Genomic DNA, 17,764 nt, shown 5'->3' with positions numbered 1-17,764 from the left:
GCTCACACCCACTCACCCGTGTCTCACCTAGTCCTCCTTCCTCGGTCTCCCCTTCCTCCCCTTCCCCCCACTTCCCCTGTCGTCAGCGGTTGCCAGCGACTTGAGGGAGCCGGTGGTCGGTAAGTTCTTGGACCCCCCGCCCTCTTTCTTATCTACATCAACCGGTTCGGGTTCCTGCCTTGTCACGGCGACCAAGGGAATGGTCAGGATTCTCTCCCCGGCTCTGGGCTCGCCCCCAGCCTTGGGTTTCCCCTTGGCTTTGGGCTCACCGCTAGCGCTGGGTTTTCCCCCCTTTACGGCCTCCCTCTCGGCCTCCGGTCCTCCCTTAGCCTCGCGCTCGTCCGTAGCCTTAGGTTGCCCCTCGCCTACGGCCTTGCCCCCCACCTTGGGTTCCTCCCTGGCTTTGGGTGTTCCGCACCCCGGTCCCCCGGCACTATGCCCCCCCTCTTTGCATAGAGGACAGTACCGCTGCGTGCGGCAGGTCGCGGCCTTGTGGCCTCCCTGCGCGCACCTCGCGCACAGTCGCGAGCGGTCCTCTCCCTTGCACTCACTTGCCCTATGGCCCCTTTCCCAACATCTGAAGCAGCGATCGGTTTCCCGCCGCTCCTTCAGACGACACCTGGAGATGCCCACCTGCACCTCGGTGACCCTCCTCACCCGTCTGACCGCCTCGCCCTCCACCAGAAGCGTGGCGGTTTGGCAGCTTCCGAAGCTGGGCCGGAGGCTGAGCAGCCTTAGCCACACTTTCTCCACTCCAGCCGCGGTTGCCACCGCCTCCACCACTTCTTCCTCGGTGGCGACTGCGTCCAGGCCGTGCACTTGGAAGGCCGCCGACCTCCCTGTACCCCCTCTCACCCTGTTTGGACCCAGCTCCTTTGCCAGCAACTCCCGCAGTTGCCCGCTCTGTCCTCCTTTCGGCACCGTCAGGAGCATCTCCCCCTTCTTCGTCTCCCTGACGGTGCTGACCTTCATCTCTTGGCCGCCCCTGGCAACCACTTGCCTCACCTTTTTGAGGGCATCCAAGTAGGAGGTACCTTCCTCCCTCGCCACGAAGATCACCCCTTCCTCTTCCCTCTTGCCCGCTCCTTGCGCCTTCTCCTTTTCTTCCTGCCAATAGAAACAAATTTTTAAGTTAGTTCCCTCGGCAGCAAGCTCCCCCAGCTTCCTGAGTTTTCCGGGATCGGATCCCGGAACCTGGGGGACGAGCACCCTCGTCCTTCCCTCCCTCTGGGCAGTTCCCACGAGCTCCTTCAGCGCTCCGAAGACCGCTTCCGGACCCATGTCCCCACCCATCTGGTGGAAAAAGACGAAGCGCTCGAGCGTCTCCGTCCTCCCCCCCTTGCGCAACCGGCAGGTCTGCACAAGGAAGGGGGTCGTCCCCGCCTCGTGCTCGCCCCCCAGTTCAGCCAGCTCGGGAAGCCCGGCCAGCACTCGCTTTTTGAGCGGACTGTCCTCCTCCCCCACTATCACCCCCAGGTCGCTCCGGTACCCCTCCGACATGGGGTCCCCGTAGGCTACCTCCGTCCGTTGGAACAGGGCCGCCTCCCACCTTTCACGAAGAGCCTCCATCAGCTCCCCGGAAGCGACGAGACTGCGGATCCTTTCCCGCTGCTCCTCCGTGCGCCTTTCCTCCGCCGTGTCCGTTTGAGTGGCACAGGTGGCTGTCTCCAGCCCTCCCTTACGCCCCCCTTGGACCCTCTCCAGCTGCTTCCGCAACTCCCTTACCTCTTCGAGAAGCTTCTCCCGCTCCCTTTCCCGTTCCTCATCCCTCTTCTCCCTGCGCCTAACCGTACGCAGGGCACTCTTGACCGCCATTACAGCGTCCAAGAGCTCCTCCTTCGGTTTCCGTAGGCTCTTAACAACCCGATCCAGGTTCTCCACCTTCTCCTCCAAGTCCCTACGATCGGCCATGGGAGAGAAGCTCTCCTGTGCCCTCCCCCGTTTCCCCCCCTGGGGGGTAGTCGCGAGATGGGGCACCTCTTCCTGGGAGGCATCGGAGAGCTCCTCCCCCATCGCCCCCTCATCCCCCTTACTCACCTGCATCTCCTTCATAGGCGGCGTCCGCAGGAGCTTCTCACTCCTCGCGAACCCACCCCTCCCTGTTCCCTCCTCCCTCTGCGCGGACGTCTCTCCCCGTCCCAAGTGGCTGTGGCCCTCCCCAGAATCCTTGGGGCCAGCGTTGGTCACCGGGGCTTTCACCCGGTCGGAGCCAACGGCGGGATTATCACCCGCCTGGGGTAACTCGTTTTTCAAGTCACTCATATTCATTTTTTACAAATTTCTCTCCCCTCATCTCTTCCATCCAGGTTAGTCTTTGGGTAAGCACAGGATATCAGGATGGGTTCTTTCAGGATGCTGGATAATTTCAAGGACACTCCGTGGAGTCGGAATTCATCAAGGATAAGGTGATTGGACAAACTGCACTTGGGACTCGGTACAATTCCAGCTTAGGTATCCGTAGGCTCGCCACACCTATGTTCACTGGATGAAGGTGAACCCTAACGGGGCCGCTAGGAACCGGACTTCCATCCAGCCATGCATCCCTTCGGCGCGCACCCCACCTTAGGATTTGGAAGGTATTTAGAGTGGCCTCACCACCCGGCCCCCAGGGGGGCCCCCGCTCACCCGATTCGCCCCGATGATGACCCCATCCCTGCAGCCCCCATCAGTACCAGTCGGATGTTTACGGTATGATCTTTGGATAGGACGATTAAGGATTCTCCGAAGAGCGGAAGTTTGCGAGGATTAGGGGTAAGTTGGGAGAAGCTGCACTTTGGTAGGAAAGTACAATTTCAGCTAAAGTTCCGTAGACTCGCCAAGTCTGAATTCACAGGGTGAATCTTTACGGGGCCGCTCGGAGCTGGACTTCCCCCCAGCCTTGCATCCCTTAGACGCGCACCACACCATGGGAATTGGAAGGTGTTTATAGTGGCCTCACCACACGATCTTGAAAGATCCCCGCTCACCCAAAGCAGCCCCGGTAAAACAACATTCCTGCCATTTCACCGAAGCACATCAGATGTTTACGGTATACTGAGCTGGTCCACGGCAGAAGTTTTCATTCCGGACTTGCAAATTTTACTTTGCAGCCATCACTTATCACTTCCACTAACCAAAGCCCCGCAAGGAGCATTGGCCATTCCCCTATCCGCCACCCGGGGGACGCGCCTGATAGGTTGCTCAACCCACAGGAACCTGAACTAACCTGAACTAACCTGAACTAACCTTTTTTTTTTTTTTTTTTTTTTTTTTTTTTTTTTTATAGAGGAGGGAAACCTTCATAGGTACCCGGCCTGTTGTTCTGGCGACCGGGTTATGTGGGATTCGTCCCTGAATGGGACGCCTACCCACTAAAACCCTCCTCTCTTCACCCTGGTTCCCCCCCGGAACCGCCGCTAAGCATTACTTCAGGGGGGGGATGGTATTTCCCTTGACTACCCCACCCCCCCAAAGGGCGGGGCAGCCAGTCGTCTCTTTCTTTCCTCTTCTCTAGCCCTTCTCAAAGCCCTTCTAAATGCCTCACATTTTCCTGTTCCTGTCCTATGTCCCTTTTCATTACAAATCCCACACATGTCCTCCCCTTTGCAATCCTGTCCCTTATGACCTTCTTCGCCACACACAAAACAGCACCTCGATCTGTCCTTCCCTGTACATTCCCTAGCTTCATGCTCAAATCCCCAACATTTATAACACCTTTTCACCTCCAGTCTTTTCTCCATTCTGCATCTCACATATCCGATTCTGATGTATGGGTCCTTCATCAATTCATCCGCCACTTTCTCGCCCATAACCACTGTCACCGCCTGTGTGTCCCATTTATTTGCCCTCATGTCCCCCAAAGAAAAGTCATCCTCACTCAGTCCTATAACTCTCGTCATTATCGCCTGCTTTACCTCTTTTCTCCCTGTAGTAATCTCCATTCCTCTTATGTGTATGGCAACCCTTTTTGTTTTAGGTCCCATAACTCTCACTTTCGTCCTCAACTGCCACTCTATCGCACTCTTGATCTCCTTGACGCATCCTACATCACTTCCCATTGTCATTAGAATTTTCCCTTCTTTCGTTGTTCTCGGCCATTTATTTCCTTGTTTCCTCCCTTATATTTTATTGATTTCTTTATTTCACCCATCGTTGTCTCCAAGTCTTCCCCACTCACCCGGTCCACCACTAGAGCGTAACTTTTCCTTTTTCTTCCTCTATTTATCTCTTCTTCTTCCCGTCCGTCCGTATAGATCATGACCTGAGTTGTTCCGTTTTTAAACACCGCTTCTATTATTTTTCTTAGTCTCTCAACACTCATCCCCTCAATTCTATGCATTGCCACCCACTCGTCGTCCACAGTTTCTGTTTTAAGTTTGTATAAGTTTTCCCAAAGTTCTTCCTCCTTATCAGTAAGTCCAATTCTTATAATTTTCTGTCTTAATTGTTTCTCCCCCACCCCAGATTTGAAGTTATGAAGTTGCTCAACCACCACAAAATCTTCCTCACATTCCATTAATTCCGGATACCTTCTTCTATATTCGGCTTGCACTCCCTTTTCCATCTTAGTATCTCCCATCTCAACCATCACTACCTTCACCGTTGTCATTTTACTGTTCAATGGATTCCCAATTTTAATTTCCGTATTTATAAAAGTCGATTCAAGCCAATTATTTTCAACAATATTTTTAAAATCCTCATAATTATTAATACCATCTATACTTTCAATATCCCCTTCTTTATTTGTTTGAGTTGCTTGTTCTACCGTTCCTATTTTTTCTGTTTGTACATCAGCATCGTTAATCATTTTATCCGCCTTCTCGTATTTATTGTTTTCTAGCCAGTCCTTAATTATATTTCTTTCGAATACTTTCTTTTGTTTTCCTAATTGTTTGCAAATTTCTTTGATATCCCTATGAGTGCTTTTTTCTATTTTATTTTCTAAATTTTTAATTAACCCCTTAACCCTTTCTATTGTTTCCATCAGAATAAATACTTCTACGCTTTCTTTTTTCTTATATGGTTCTTCCCCGATGCATCTCTCCAATTCAACCCTCAACACCCTCGAGCAAACTTGGCCCCCCCCAGAATCCATGGGGCCAGCGCCGGCCACCGGGGCTTCCACCCGGTCGGAGCCGACGGCGGGACTATCACCCGCCTGGGGTACTCTAATGTTTTGCTTACTCATTTCGCCCTTTTTTGTGTCTCTCTTAGTCGGTCTCCCCCTCCTCTGACCTCTCCAGCAGGAATCCTACTGGAGAAGACAGAAGAGTCGGAAACGTGAAGCCCCCCCACCACGACAAGGTGGAGACACCGCAGGGGGGAACCTGAACTAACCTGAACTAACCTGAACTAACCTGAACTAACCTTTTTTTTTTTTTTTTTTTTTTTTTTGGCGGAGAAAAATGCATTTACGCACGCCCGGTTGTGTTGTTTGGCCAACCGGGTTGTGTGGGACTCTATAGTAATAATACCCACTAAAAAACTCCGCCTCTTCACTGGAACCGCCCTTTCGGGCATTTCTTCAGTGTTGTTTGTTTTTCCCTTTCTTCACTGCTCTTTCTCTTCTCTGTCCCTCTCACGTGTCCATTTCTCTTCTTTCTCTCTACGTTTCTCTTCTTCATCTTTCTTCTTCATAATATTTCTCAGCATATCCGTCACAATATTCCAATCCGTCTCGCTTCTAATCATTATCTTCCCTATATTTTCCACCGTTAATCGTTCGCCGCATTCCTTCTCTGCTATCTCTCTGCTCGCTCTGAATTCCCCACATTTGAACAACGTATGCTCTGCTGTATCTTTTTCTTCACAAAACCAGCATTTATCCTGCACTGCTTTTCCTATTCGCTTCAGATATACTCCAAAAACTCCATGTCCAGTCATTGCCTGTACCGTAAAATAGTCCAGGCTTCCAAAATCTCTTTCTGACCACTTCCTAACGTCCACCACGAAGTTACTTGTCCACCCCTTGTAGTTGTTCCATCTTTCTTGCCATTTTCTATACATTTCCTCTGTTGCTTCTCTCTCTATCTGTGGTCCTTTGCTGTATATCTCCATCCTTCTTTCCACCAAAAACTCCATAGGAGCCATTCCCGCCAGTGCCGTCACCGCCTCTGTTGCCGTTGTTCTATATGCCATAGTTATTGCCAATGCCAATCTTCTATTTACCCTCTCCAGTTGTGTCTTACATTTTCCGAATTTCAGAGCCCTCGCCCATATCGGTGCTCCGTATAGGATAGCCGAAGTTACCGTACTTGCGATTAATTTTCTTTTCTTTGTCTTTGGTCCTCCGTTCTTTGTCATTAGTCTCGATAACACTCTTATCTTATTTTGTGCTTTTTCTGTAACTTTTTGTATGTGTTCCGTCATTCTTAAGTCTTTATCCAGCCACACTCCCAGATATTTCATACTCTTAACGCTCGTTACCGTTTCTTCCCCCAATCGAATATCACATTTTCTTACTTTCCGCCTTCCTTCTATCAACACCATCTCTGTTTTAGTTTTTGCCACCTTCAGACCCATTTCTTCTATTTTTCCAATAATTCTGTTCACGTTGTAACCAGCTTTCCTTTCCAAAATCTCTCCACTTTTTGCCGATACCACGACTGCTAAGTCGTCGGCGTACGCAATCAGTTCCACCCCCTTATCTACCCGAGTTTCTATTATCTCATCGTATGTCAGGTTCCAAAGCGTTGGACCCAACACCGATCCCTGTGGCACCCCGCATGACAAACTATACAATTTTCCATTTTCGTCCACCATTTTTCTTCCCTCCAAGTATGACACTATTATATTTACTAAATACCGTTCTACCCCTTTTCGTTCCAAAGCTTTAATAATCCTATGCCATCCGATTGAATTAAAAGCATTTTCTATGTCCAAAGTAACCATAACACACACTTCTCTATTTTTGACAGCCTTTTTCTTTATTTGTTCTTGTATTCGTAAAACATTTTCCAAAGCATTTATTGTCGATAAACCCTTTCGAAATCCATACTGTTGTCTGTGTAACATCTTTTTTTTCTCTATGTCTATTTTTATTCTGTTATTTATCAAAATTTCCGCCAGCTTTCCCAGCCCGTTTACGATGCATATAGGTCTAAATGCCCTCCCGCTTCTTTCGTCCTTTTTTGGCTTTTCCAACATCACTAACCTTGCAGTCTTCCATTCATCATGAAATTCCTCCCTTTCCAACATCAAGTTGTACATTCCTATCATTGTCTCCGGCACGCTTTCGGCGCACGCTTTAATAACTTCCGGCGTTATGCCGTCCGGTCCGGGCGCTTTCTTACTTTTTAACTGTTTCGTTGCCTGTTCGAATTCCTCTTTGGTAATTGGATTTCCTTTCGGTTCCCCTTCTTTTTTTAATATTTCAATTTTTTTCTGTTCTGGGAACAGCTTTTTAATTTGGTATTCTAATTCTTTTGTTATCCTTGCTCCATTTTTTGTTTTCATTCTTTTCATCAGTATTTGATATGCCTTGCCCCATACATCGCTTTCCAATTCGTCACACAGATCCCTCCAATTTTCATTTTTACTTTTTTTAATTTTCTTCTTGAGTTTCTTTCTTTCCATTTTGTACATATTTCTTAATTCGACTTTCTTCCCCTCGTCATTTCCCCTATTTGCACGTATTATTTCTCTCTTTACTGCAACGCATTCCCTTCTCTGGTTCGCTATACTTTCATTCCACCAATAGACCGGTTTCAATTCGATTCCTTCTTTTCTGCCTCTATTAAAACAATTGTTGCACTCGTCCGTAATACATTTTGCTAATTTCTCCGGTTCGCATTTCGTCTCGCCACCAACTTTTAACTTTATATTTTTTTTTAAGGTTACTAGGCCTTCTCCTGTCACTCTCCATCTATGTTTGCTTTCGTTTACCCGGTATTTCTCCCTTTCGCAATCTCGTCTTATAGTGAAACTAATTGTACAGTGGTCACTTAAATTTTCCATTTCTTCCTCCACTCGCCAGTGCGTTATTTTCCTAGTCATCTTCTGGGTAGCCAGGGTAAAATCTATTACTGACTCCCCCATAGCTCCCCTGAATGTTGGTGTCTCCCCTTTATTCAATACCTCCAATCCATTTTCTGCAGTAAACTCTTCTAGTATTTTTCCCCTAGGGTTTGTTCTTTTTGAGCCGATTGCCGGAGTCATTGCATTTAAGTCACCTGCCATAATACACCCTTTTTTGTTAAACATCTTTATTTTTATGTCCAAGTTTCCCATAAATATTTTAAACTCATCTAAATCCCTATTTGGAGAGAAGTAACATGATAAAACCACCATGTCCTCCAACTCCACCGCAACAAATCCCTCCTCTTCAATTACTGACACTATATCTAAATTATTATGTATATATAAACAGCTATCACATCTTTTATCACAGAAGTATTTTCCTCTTATCACGTAATTATCGTTTGGTTCTTGTCCTAGTACAATATCTATCTTTTCTTCTTCAATATATTTACTCATCATTTCGTATACCGCCCTACTTTTATTCATATTTAATTGTGCTACTTTTAGTTCCCCTTTCTCCCTAGAATTATTTGTTGGTTTCATTGGTTTCATTATTTATTAGTTTTCTTTCTGTTTTTCCATCTCCTCCTTGTCTCTTCTTGGATCTTCCTCTCTACTTCTTTGTCTCGACTTTTGCCTTCCTACTTTTTTCACATTTATTAGAGCTCTTCTAAAGACCGGGCATTTGCCTGATCCCGCCGCATGACCCACTGTTTTGCACGAAAGACAACTTTCTTCGGCACTACATTCTCTATAAATGTGACCGCTTTTCCCACACTTGAAACATGTCTTTTTTGTTTTATCCTCTTTACATTCCTCCTGTATATGTTCGTATGATCCACATACAAAACACCTATTCACCTTAACATGTTCTTCCGCTGTACATTTTACTAATCCTATTCTGATTTCCTTGTTTTTCATTAATTTTTTAACATCTTCTTTTTTCATGTTCACCGTCACTGCTTGCGTGCCGTATGCGTTTGGTCTTAGTTCTCCCACCTTTATCTCACTTGTTTTATCATCTTCCATATTTAACCGCTCCATAATTGCCATATGTACTTCTTCTTTTGTCGTCGTTGCTTCCATTCCCCTAATGTGTATACTACTCCTTTTCGTACGTTCTCCGCTTTCTCTAATATTTAATTTTGTACCCTTCTGTACCTCTTTTTTTATCGCATCCAATGCTTTACCGTCTCTCTCCATTGTTATTAATAGCTTTCCATCTCTAGTTTTCCTAATACCCTTAATGGCCTCTTTTTCCGGTAAATGAACCAATTGTTCTTTTGTTGTTTTTAATGTCTCTTTAAATTGTTCTTCTGTATTATTTACTATTAGCGCGTAAGATCTCCCCTGTTTAACTTTGTGCACATTTTCCATCTCTCTTTTCCTTTTTCCTTCTATAGTATATATGGTTACCTTACATCCGCTACCCCTGAAGTTAACCTCCACCATCTTTGCAAGCTTCTTGATCGACATATCTTCCAGATGATGTAATGCCACTTCTTGATCTCCCTCAGTTTCATCCCTAATTTTCTTTAAGTAATTCCATATTTCTGTATCCGAGTGTTCACTTTTTATTTTTATTATTTTCTGGTCCGGTCTATCATTTTGTTGCCCCGATTTCCGTCTTAGTGTTTGTTCTATCACTTCAAAGCTGTCATCAAAATCCATAATATCTGGGAATCTTTTTACGTATAGAGATTGTACGCTTCTTTTCATTTCAGGATCTCCCGGCTCTACCCACACTACCTTCACCGTTTTTGTATCTGTCTCCAACGGGTTACCCACTTTTATTTCCGTACATGTAAACAAGTGTTCATTCCATTTCATCCGTTCCACTTTTAAAAATTCTTCCAAATTATTTATTTCGCCGATCTCACTAAGTACTCTTTCTTCCACCTGCCCCTCTGCTTCGCTCTCCGTTTGTGTTCCAACACTAGCCGTTTCCACTTTTTTCTCAACTTTTTCCTTCACTTCTTCTCTTACTTCTAAAAACATTATGTTTTGCATCTCCGCCGTCATAATTCCACTGTTAATGCTGTTCAAATTCTCCGCTATTTCCTTTATTTCTTTTTTTGTATTTTGATTTTCTCTTGTTACCTTTCTTAAGTGTTTTATTTCTTTTTCTTGTCTTGTAAGTAAATTTTTTAATTTTCGTTTTAGTTTAATTTCCGCCGAATCGTCTATACTTTTTATACTGGGTTCCTCCACCCTTTTCCTTTTTACCGATTTATGTTCAGTTTCGTCCCATGTAAAGTCCAAAAACGTAATATTTTTTGAAACTTCTTTCGATGGCGTCTTTCCGGGAGTAAAATACTCCGAAGGTGACACCACCGTTGACAGCTTTTTCACTCTTTGTGCTATCGTCGGGGTACCCAGTTCTTTGACTTCCTCTCTTCTCCTCTCTTCCATCGTTTCAGTAGCTGTACTCGACATCTCGGCCTGATTCCTCACCTGAGATGCTGAGAGGTCACTGGATAACGGTCGGTGGGGGCCCTCTCGCTCACCCGCCTCTCCGACCGGCAGTAAGGTTTCCCTCCTTTGCGCCGTAACATCTTCCCTCTGCTGCCGTGTCGTCATCATTTAATTTTTTTGTGGTCTTTGTTCGGCGTCACCCTCCTAGATCGGTTGTGTTCCCCATCACTACGAGCCCGGTCCACCCGTTCCCCCCTCCCCTGCTAGTTTTGGTCCGCCCCGGCTCACTCGCCGGTACCTCCCATATCTGGGAGGCATCCCCCTATCCGCCACCTGGGGAGGCGCCCGATGGGGGGCTAGCAACCCCACACGGGAACCTGAACTAACCTGAACTAACCTGAACTAACCTTTTTTTTTTTTTTTTTTTTTTTTTTTTTTTTTTTTCCGAGGAGGGGGAATCTTCTCAAGACACCCGGCCTGGTCCACGACCGGGTAGTGTGGGATTCGACCGACCATTACGTCGCCCGCCTACCCACTAAACCCACCTCCCCTCTTCTGCCCCGGAACCGCCTCTCGGCATTACATCAGGGCTTCCTTGCTCGCACCAGACTAGGTACGGACTCTACTCCGCACTCCACTCTTTTTTCTCTCATTCTCTCTCGCAGTCTTGGCCCTCAAGATGTTCTCTATCAGGCCCTCAAACGCTACCCACTTGCTCTTGCTCTCCACCAGCTCGTTCCCTATCGTGCTTCGGTTCAGGTCGAGTCCCCCCGCCCTTGCCTCGGCGCGATAGCCCTCCCACTCAGGACATTCCCACAGCGTATGCTCCGGTGTGTCCTCCCTTTCGTCACAGAACCAACATTCACTACTTCTTTCCACTCGTATCCGCTTCAGATATTTACCGAACACTCCGTGCCCGGTAAACATCTGAGCCAACATGTACCCGCTCTTCGTCCACTCACACTCGTGCCACGCACGGATCCGGGGTATGAAGGTCTTTGCCCAACCCTCATACTTCTCCCAGTCCTGCTCCCACTCGTTCATTGCCCATTCCTTCGCCTCTCCATTCCCTTCCCACATCATGCTTCTTTCCATCACTCGTATTCTCACTGGAGGAATCTTGGCCAATGCCAACACCGCAGCGGTCGGTGCCGTTCTATAGGCACTGGCCACCCTGAGCGCGAGCAAGCGATTTGCCCTCTCCAGGACGGCCTCGTACCCCCCGTACGCTAACTCCGTCCGCCAGACTGGAGCCGCGTACAGCAGGACCGACGATGCCGCCATTACCATCATCCTCCTTCTTTCATACGCCAATCCACTCGCCCTGGGCAGAATGCCCTCGAGCTTCCCAATCACTTTCGCTACCTTTTCGGCGGTCCGACGTACGTGCTCACCGAAACGAGCATTTCTGCCGAACCACACTCCCAGGTATTTCACGCATTCCTTCGTCTCGTACGAGACGTCGTCCACTCTCAGACTCATACTTCTGATTTTCCTTCGGCCGGCCAGGAGCACCATTTCGGTTTTATCCGTAGCCATGCTAAGCCCCATGCGCTGGAACGTATCGGCGACCAGTTCCATGGCCCACCTAGTCCTCGCCTCTAGGGTTACCCCATCTTTCGCCGAGACCACCAACGCCAAGTCGTCCGCGTAGGCCACCGGAGTGACCCCTCGCGGATACTCGACGGTCAGTATCCCGTCGTAGTAGAGGTTCCACAAGACGGGGCCCAGGACGGACCCCTGAGGAACTCCACACGACAGCTCTCGGACTCCCCCGTCAGGCAACACCAAAACCCGATCTTGCAGGTACGACTGAACTACGTTCAAGAGGTACCCGCTCACCTGGGCCCTCCTCATAACGTCGATGATTAGGTCCCAAGGCGCCGTATTAAAAGCGTTCTTAACATCAATTGTCACCATGACGCAGAAGCCCGCGTGCGTGTAGCTCTTCCCCCTGATCCCCTCAACTATCCGCATGACCGCCCGCATGGCGTCCAAGGTACTCCTGCCCTTGACGAACCCATGCTGACTCTCGCTCACCATACGCAGAGCCTTCGCTTCTTCCAGCAATCTGGTCTTGACCACCTTTTCCGCCACTTTCCCGAGTCCGTCCACCAGGCATATGGGTCGGTACGAGACCTCTGCCCCCGGGTCACGCTTCGGTTTCTCCACCAGCACCAGTCGAGTCCTCTTCCAGACTTTAGGGTACTCGCCCGAGGTCAAGATGCGATTTACGCAACTTGCCATACCCTGGGGCACTGCCTCAAGATATAGTTTCAAGACCTCGTTCGTTAACCCGTCCAGTCCCGGAGCCTTGCGGCTCTTGAGACTCCCGACGGCCTGTCGGATCTCCTCAGTCGTAACTCGAGGCACGTCATCCGGCCCCACCTGTACCTTTTCCCACGTTACCCGCGGCTTCTCCGGGAACAGCGCGTCCACTTGCTTCCGCATCTCTGCTTCTGGCAAGGGACCGTTTTTAAAGCGGCCAAGTTTCCCGGTCACTATTTTGTAACCGAGTCCCCAGACGTCCGTCTCCAGCTCGGCACACACTTTCTTCCACTCGTCCCTCTTGGCGTCCCTTACGGACTCCTTGAGGGCCTTGCGCTCTCTCTTGTATTCGGCCTCTGCACTCGTAACGATCTCATTCCCCCTTCCTCGCGCTCTCGTCCATCGTCTTCTCGCTCTGATGCACGCTTTCCTTCTTTCTGCAATTTCTTCGCTCCACCAGTACACCGCTCGTTTCGTTCTCCCGTTCCCACTGTCACGCTTCCTCATGCACTCGTCACAGGCATCGCTTATCTCCCGAACTATTCCTTCGGGAGTTTCCGCGATCCCCAGACCGTCTCGCTCCTTCACGTACCGGCCCATTTTTTCCAGACCCTTCGCGCTCGTCATCCATCCACCTTTTCTCACTCTCACTTCTTCGCTCCCAGATGCCATCCCTTCTCGCTTGACGCGATAGGAGATGTATCTGTGGCCACTACCACTCTCCATTCCCACCTCGACTCGCCATTCTCGCACCCAGTCACTCACAAACCTTCCCGCAATGGTTACGTCGATCAGCGACCTGCCTATCCTGTTTCCGAACGTCCATTCGTTCCCGACGTTGATGGGAACGAGCTCTGCCGCGTCCAGGAACTCCTCCAGGACCCGTCCGTAGGCATTCGCCACCGCAGAACCGAACCTCGCACTCTTTGCGTTCAGGTCCCCGGCGATGAGGACCCTCCTGCTGTCGCGTCCCCTGACGTAACCCCCCAGCCGATCGAGCCACGACGTGAAATCGTCGGTGCTCCGATTCGGCGAGAAGTACGCGGAGACGAGAGTGATTCCGTCCAGCTCCGCAGCCACGAACCCCCGGTCACGGTGAAGCGATTTCACCCTGACACCCGGCGCTAGCCAGATGAAGGCGTCGTCGCTGCTGTCCCGTACTAAGTTCCCTTCGGCCAGGCAGGGCTCTTGACCGAGCACCACGTCGACGTTCCTTTCCCTGATCACCTGGAACATGAGGTCCATCGCGAGACGTCCCCTGTCCAGGTTGATCTGTAGGCACCGTAATTCCCTGTTCGCCGCCATTGGATCCTAACACTCCACACACTCGCACTCGTACACACGCTCGCTCACACCCACTCACCCGTGTCTCACCTAGTCCTCCTTTCTCGGTCTCCCCTTCCTCCCCTTTCCCCCACTTCCCCTGTCGTCAGCGGTTGCTAGCGACTTAAGGGAGCCGGTGGTCGGTGAGTTCTTGGACCCCCCTTCCTCTTCCTTCTCCACGTTAACCGGTTGGGGTTCCTGCCTCGTCACGGGGACCCAGAAACAACAGTAAGAGCCCTAAATAGATTGATGCCAAACATCGATGGGCCAAGGCAAAGCAAGAAAAAACTGCTGCACAGTGTGGGAACATCTATAATAACGTACGGCTGCCAGATCTGGGGAGATGCCCTAAAACACAGAAGATATCGAGAAAAAATAAAGAAAGTCCAACGAGTTGCAAATATTAGGGAGTGCTGCGCATACCGTACAGTAAGCACGGCAGCGCTAGAGGTACTTACAGGAAAGATACCAGTGGACCGGCTAATAGAGGAAAAGATAAGCAATTTTGAAAGGAAAAAAACGAGACAAGAAGAGCAGGAGGATAGACTAAACACAGTGAGGAAATGGCAGGAAGAATGGAATGAATGTACTACAGGGAGATGGACGAGAAGACTAATAAGCAGATTACAAGAATGGATCGATAGAAAACACGGGGAGCTGAATTACCATATGACACAATTCATGACAGGTCACGGATGCTTTACGGATTACCTGAAAAGATTTGGAATTATAGAAACTGACGAATGCTGGTACTGTGGAGAAAAGGATGATGTAGAACACACGTTTTTTAAATGCGAGAACTGGAGAGAAAACCGGGAATTAGCAGAAGAAGAACTTGAAGAGGAAATTATGCCAGAAAATGTAGTGGAAGCAATGTTGGCAAGCGAAAAAAATTGGACCTGCGTGGAAAAATGGATAGCGGGAGTGATGAAACAGAAGGAACTGGATGAGAGACGGAAAAAACTGCAGGAAAACTGAAAGAAACGGAAACAAGGACCACCCCCCCCCTGAAGTAATGCCTTGCGGCGGTTCCGGGGGGGAACAAAGGGTGAAGAGAGGAGAGGGGGTTTTAGTGGGTATTTGGCATGCGCCACACACAGAGTCCCACACTACCAGATCAAACAAGAACAACACGGTCTGGTGTGCGTAAATGCATTTCCCCAACCTCTATAAAAAAAAAAAAAAAAAGGTTAGTTCAGGTTAGTTCAGGTTAGTCTCAACCGGACCTTCACAGCGAGCGGACGTGCCTTCAGGAGCTCCGAATAAATAGAGAGTCTGCGAAACCACTGCAGTGCACAGAGAACGTCTAGACGAAGGTAAGTACCAAAAAAGGGGCTTGAATTGGTGAATTTTCCAGGGAAACTTGGAAAAAACACAGTTTTTTGTAGTTAGAAGTAGGGTAGAACATTGCCTGGGGCAGGTAACATAACATGCCTGCCCATTTCTGCTTCCAGACAAAGCATTTCTTTTCCATACAGGGCGCTAGGTCTCTAATAGACCATTCCTTTGTTGTCTGGTCCGACAAATTGGGGAGGTTTAGCACCACCCAATTGTAGGAATAGACAAAGAAATGGAGAGGATGTCCGAAGAAAGAGACGAGACGGACTTCCTAAGGATGTTGGCAACAACATCTGGACCACAGGAGGAGGAAAGGACAAGGGAGGAACCGACCTCCCTCAGATTTGATACTTGCTGCGAGGAAAGCAAGGTATACGGGAAAAGAAGGAGAACGGAAGGCGCACGGTCTCCAATAATGGGCGCAAACATCGACGAAAACGACGGGATTTCGGAACAGAAATCCCGACTAAGACGACTAAAACGAGCAATCAAGTCCATAGATAGAACCGTATCGGAGATCGCTAGACTTGTGGCCCAAAATGTGAACACAAAAAAGGAGATTAAGGACGGTGTTGCCACGTTGAAAGCGAAGTCAGCTGGGATTAACACCGAAGAGATATGGGCCCTATTGGACGGGATCAAGGGGGGCACCATGAAGGAGGAAATTGGGTGCCAAACCGAACAAATGGAGGGTGTGTCCACTGCGGCGATGGTCAAAAAGACCACCACCACAATGGGAACGCAAACAGACCTTCCCACATCGGAAGAGGAGCGATTGAGAGTCGCTAAAATCACGGCTATAATGGAGAAAGCCGAAAATGAGGACATTGGCCAATTGCATGAATTGGTGACAATGGCATGGCCCACGGAGAGCTATCGGAGGACCTCCACGGAAAAAGGAAGCATCCTGGAACAGGAAGACAGGGATATCGTCGTGATAAGCGACGTGGAAAACATGGGAACCAGCAAACTAATGCAGGAGCTGGCGGAAACCAATAATCAACTGGCCAAGTTGATCAACAAGAATGGCATGGAGCCAAAAAAGTTGTACGTCCTGAAACAACAGGACACACTAATCTGTGAGAACTCCGAAGAAACCAGGAAGAATGTAGATAGGCACATCTTCCTGGCAAAAGTGTCGCATGACAGCACCGGCGAAAGGAAAACGGAAGAAATGATGGAAGTCCTGTCAAAAATCAAGGCGAAAGCTCGAGAAACGGACAGAAAAAGGCTGGCTATCGCTACAACAAAGTCGGGCACCACCGTCGGAGCAAGAAGACTGCTCGAGTTCCTTTATAGGAACGAAATCGAAGATGTTTGCATTTTCGGAGTGCCCACGAGAAAGGGTAAATCTGAAAAGAAAACTTTCGCCGACACTGCCGGGCAGGGAACGCCCATGCAGGTAGACGACAGCGAGGGAAAAACCACGGAGGAAACACGGCAACGAGGCGTCTGGGTCAACAAAAAGCGAACAGACACCATCAAGATTAAACTGCAGGCGGGACAAGATTTCGCCAAAGTAGTTAAAACGCTGAAAAGCGAGATAAACCTGGAGGAGGTCGGTGTTAAGGTTAAGAGCCTCAGGACCAGCAAGGAAGGAGTGATCCAAGTTGGATTCGAGGGTAAGGACGAGGGAAAAAATAAATTCCTCGATCTCATAAAAGAGAAGACCAAAGAGGTCGGCGAGTCCGAACTCGTCACCAGGTCTAAGACGATATTCGTCAGAGATCTGGACGAAAGCGTAGAGGAGACGGAGATCGTGCAAGCCCTAAATGTGGCTGACAATGAAGTCAAAATAGGACTGGCCAAGAAGTCAAACAGAGCCGGCTTAAAGCACGCCTTTGTAAGACTGCCCATAGAGGCGGCCAATAAGATCCTCACAAGGGGGCACATAAAGGTAGGATGGACCAAATGTAGAGTGGAGGAAGCGGATTCGCCACTTAGATGCTACAAATGTAGCAGATACGGGCATAGCTCAAGGAAATGTACAGTCAAGGACACGATGGAGGGGAAATGTCTGAATTGCTCCGAGAAAGGACATCAGGCAAAGAATTGCAAAAACCCCCCAAGATGCTATGCCTGCTACAAGGAAGGGGGGAAGAACGACAACGTGGACCACAAGGCCCAAAGTGTCCAATGCCCTGCGTACAAGAACGCAGTGCAGGAATGGAGGAGGACCCTTAAGACCAGACAGCATTAAAAACACGTAATGCAGCACGACACCAAATTAACGACGAACCAACGAGCTCGAAGAAAAGGAGTCCTGAACGTCGTGCAGTTAAACTTCAATCGAAGTCGAACTGCACACGACCTCATGGACAAATACATGGAGGACGGAAAAATAGACGTAGTAATGGATGCGAGCAGAATCGGAAACTGGACAATCTCGACGTCGAGGACGACGCGAGAGACTGCTTCATCA

The 17,764-nt window shown here is 48.8% G+C and overlaps 2 protein-coding genes across 2 annotated transcripts; one reads left to right on the top strand and one right to left on the bottom strand.

Moving 5' to 3' along the window:
* Positions 1–8,556: 8,556 nt before the first annotated feature.
* Positions 8,557–10,578, bottom strand: LOC136350109 (uncharacterized protein PF3D7_1120000-like). Its single transcript, XM_066301633.1, has one exon. The coding sequence runs from the start codon at positions 10,576–10,578 to the stop codon at positions 8,557–8,559; it is 2,022 nt and encodes a 673-aa protein (XP_066157730.1).
* A 4,996-nt stretch (positions 10,579–15,574) lies between these two features.
* On the top strand, positions 15,575–17,542 carry LOC136350107 (uncharacterized). Its single transcript, XM_066301632.1, has one exon. It carries the CDS (start codon positions 15,575–15,577, stop codon positions 17,540–17,542), a length of 1,968 nt encoding a protein of 655 aa, XP_066157729.1.
* The last annotated feature ends 222 nt before the right edge of the window (positions 17,543–17,764 follow it).

The sequence above is a fragment of the Euwallacea fornicatus genome, unplaced genomic scaffold, assembly GCF_040115645.1.
Source record: "Euwallacea fornicatus isolate EFF26 unplaced genomic scaffold, ASM4011564v1 scaffold_112, whole genome shotgun sequence".
In the NCBI taxonomy this organism is placed as follows: Eukaryota; Metazoa; Arthropoda; class Insecta; order Coleoptera; family Curculionidae; genus Euwallacea; species Euwallacea fornicatus.
This window is presented reverse-complemented; position numbering and strand designations above follow the sequence as displayed.

Excerpts from the sequence above, each read along its gene's own strand:
- LOC136350107 (XM_066301632.1), top strand. The coding sequence starts at position 15,575 with ATGGAGAGGATGTCCGAAGAAAGAGACGAGACGGACTTCCTAAGGATG.
- LOC136350109 (XM_066301633.1), bottom strand. The coding sequence starts at position 10,578 with ATGACGACACGGCAGCAGAGGGAAGATGTTACGGCGCAAAGGAGGGAA.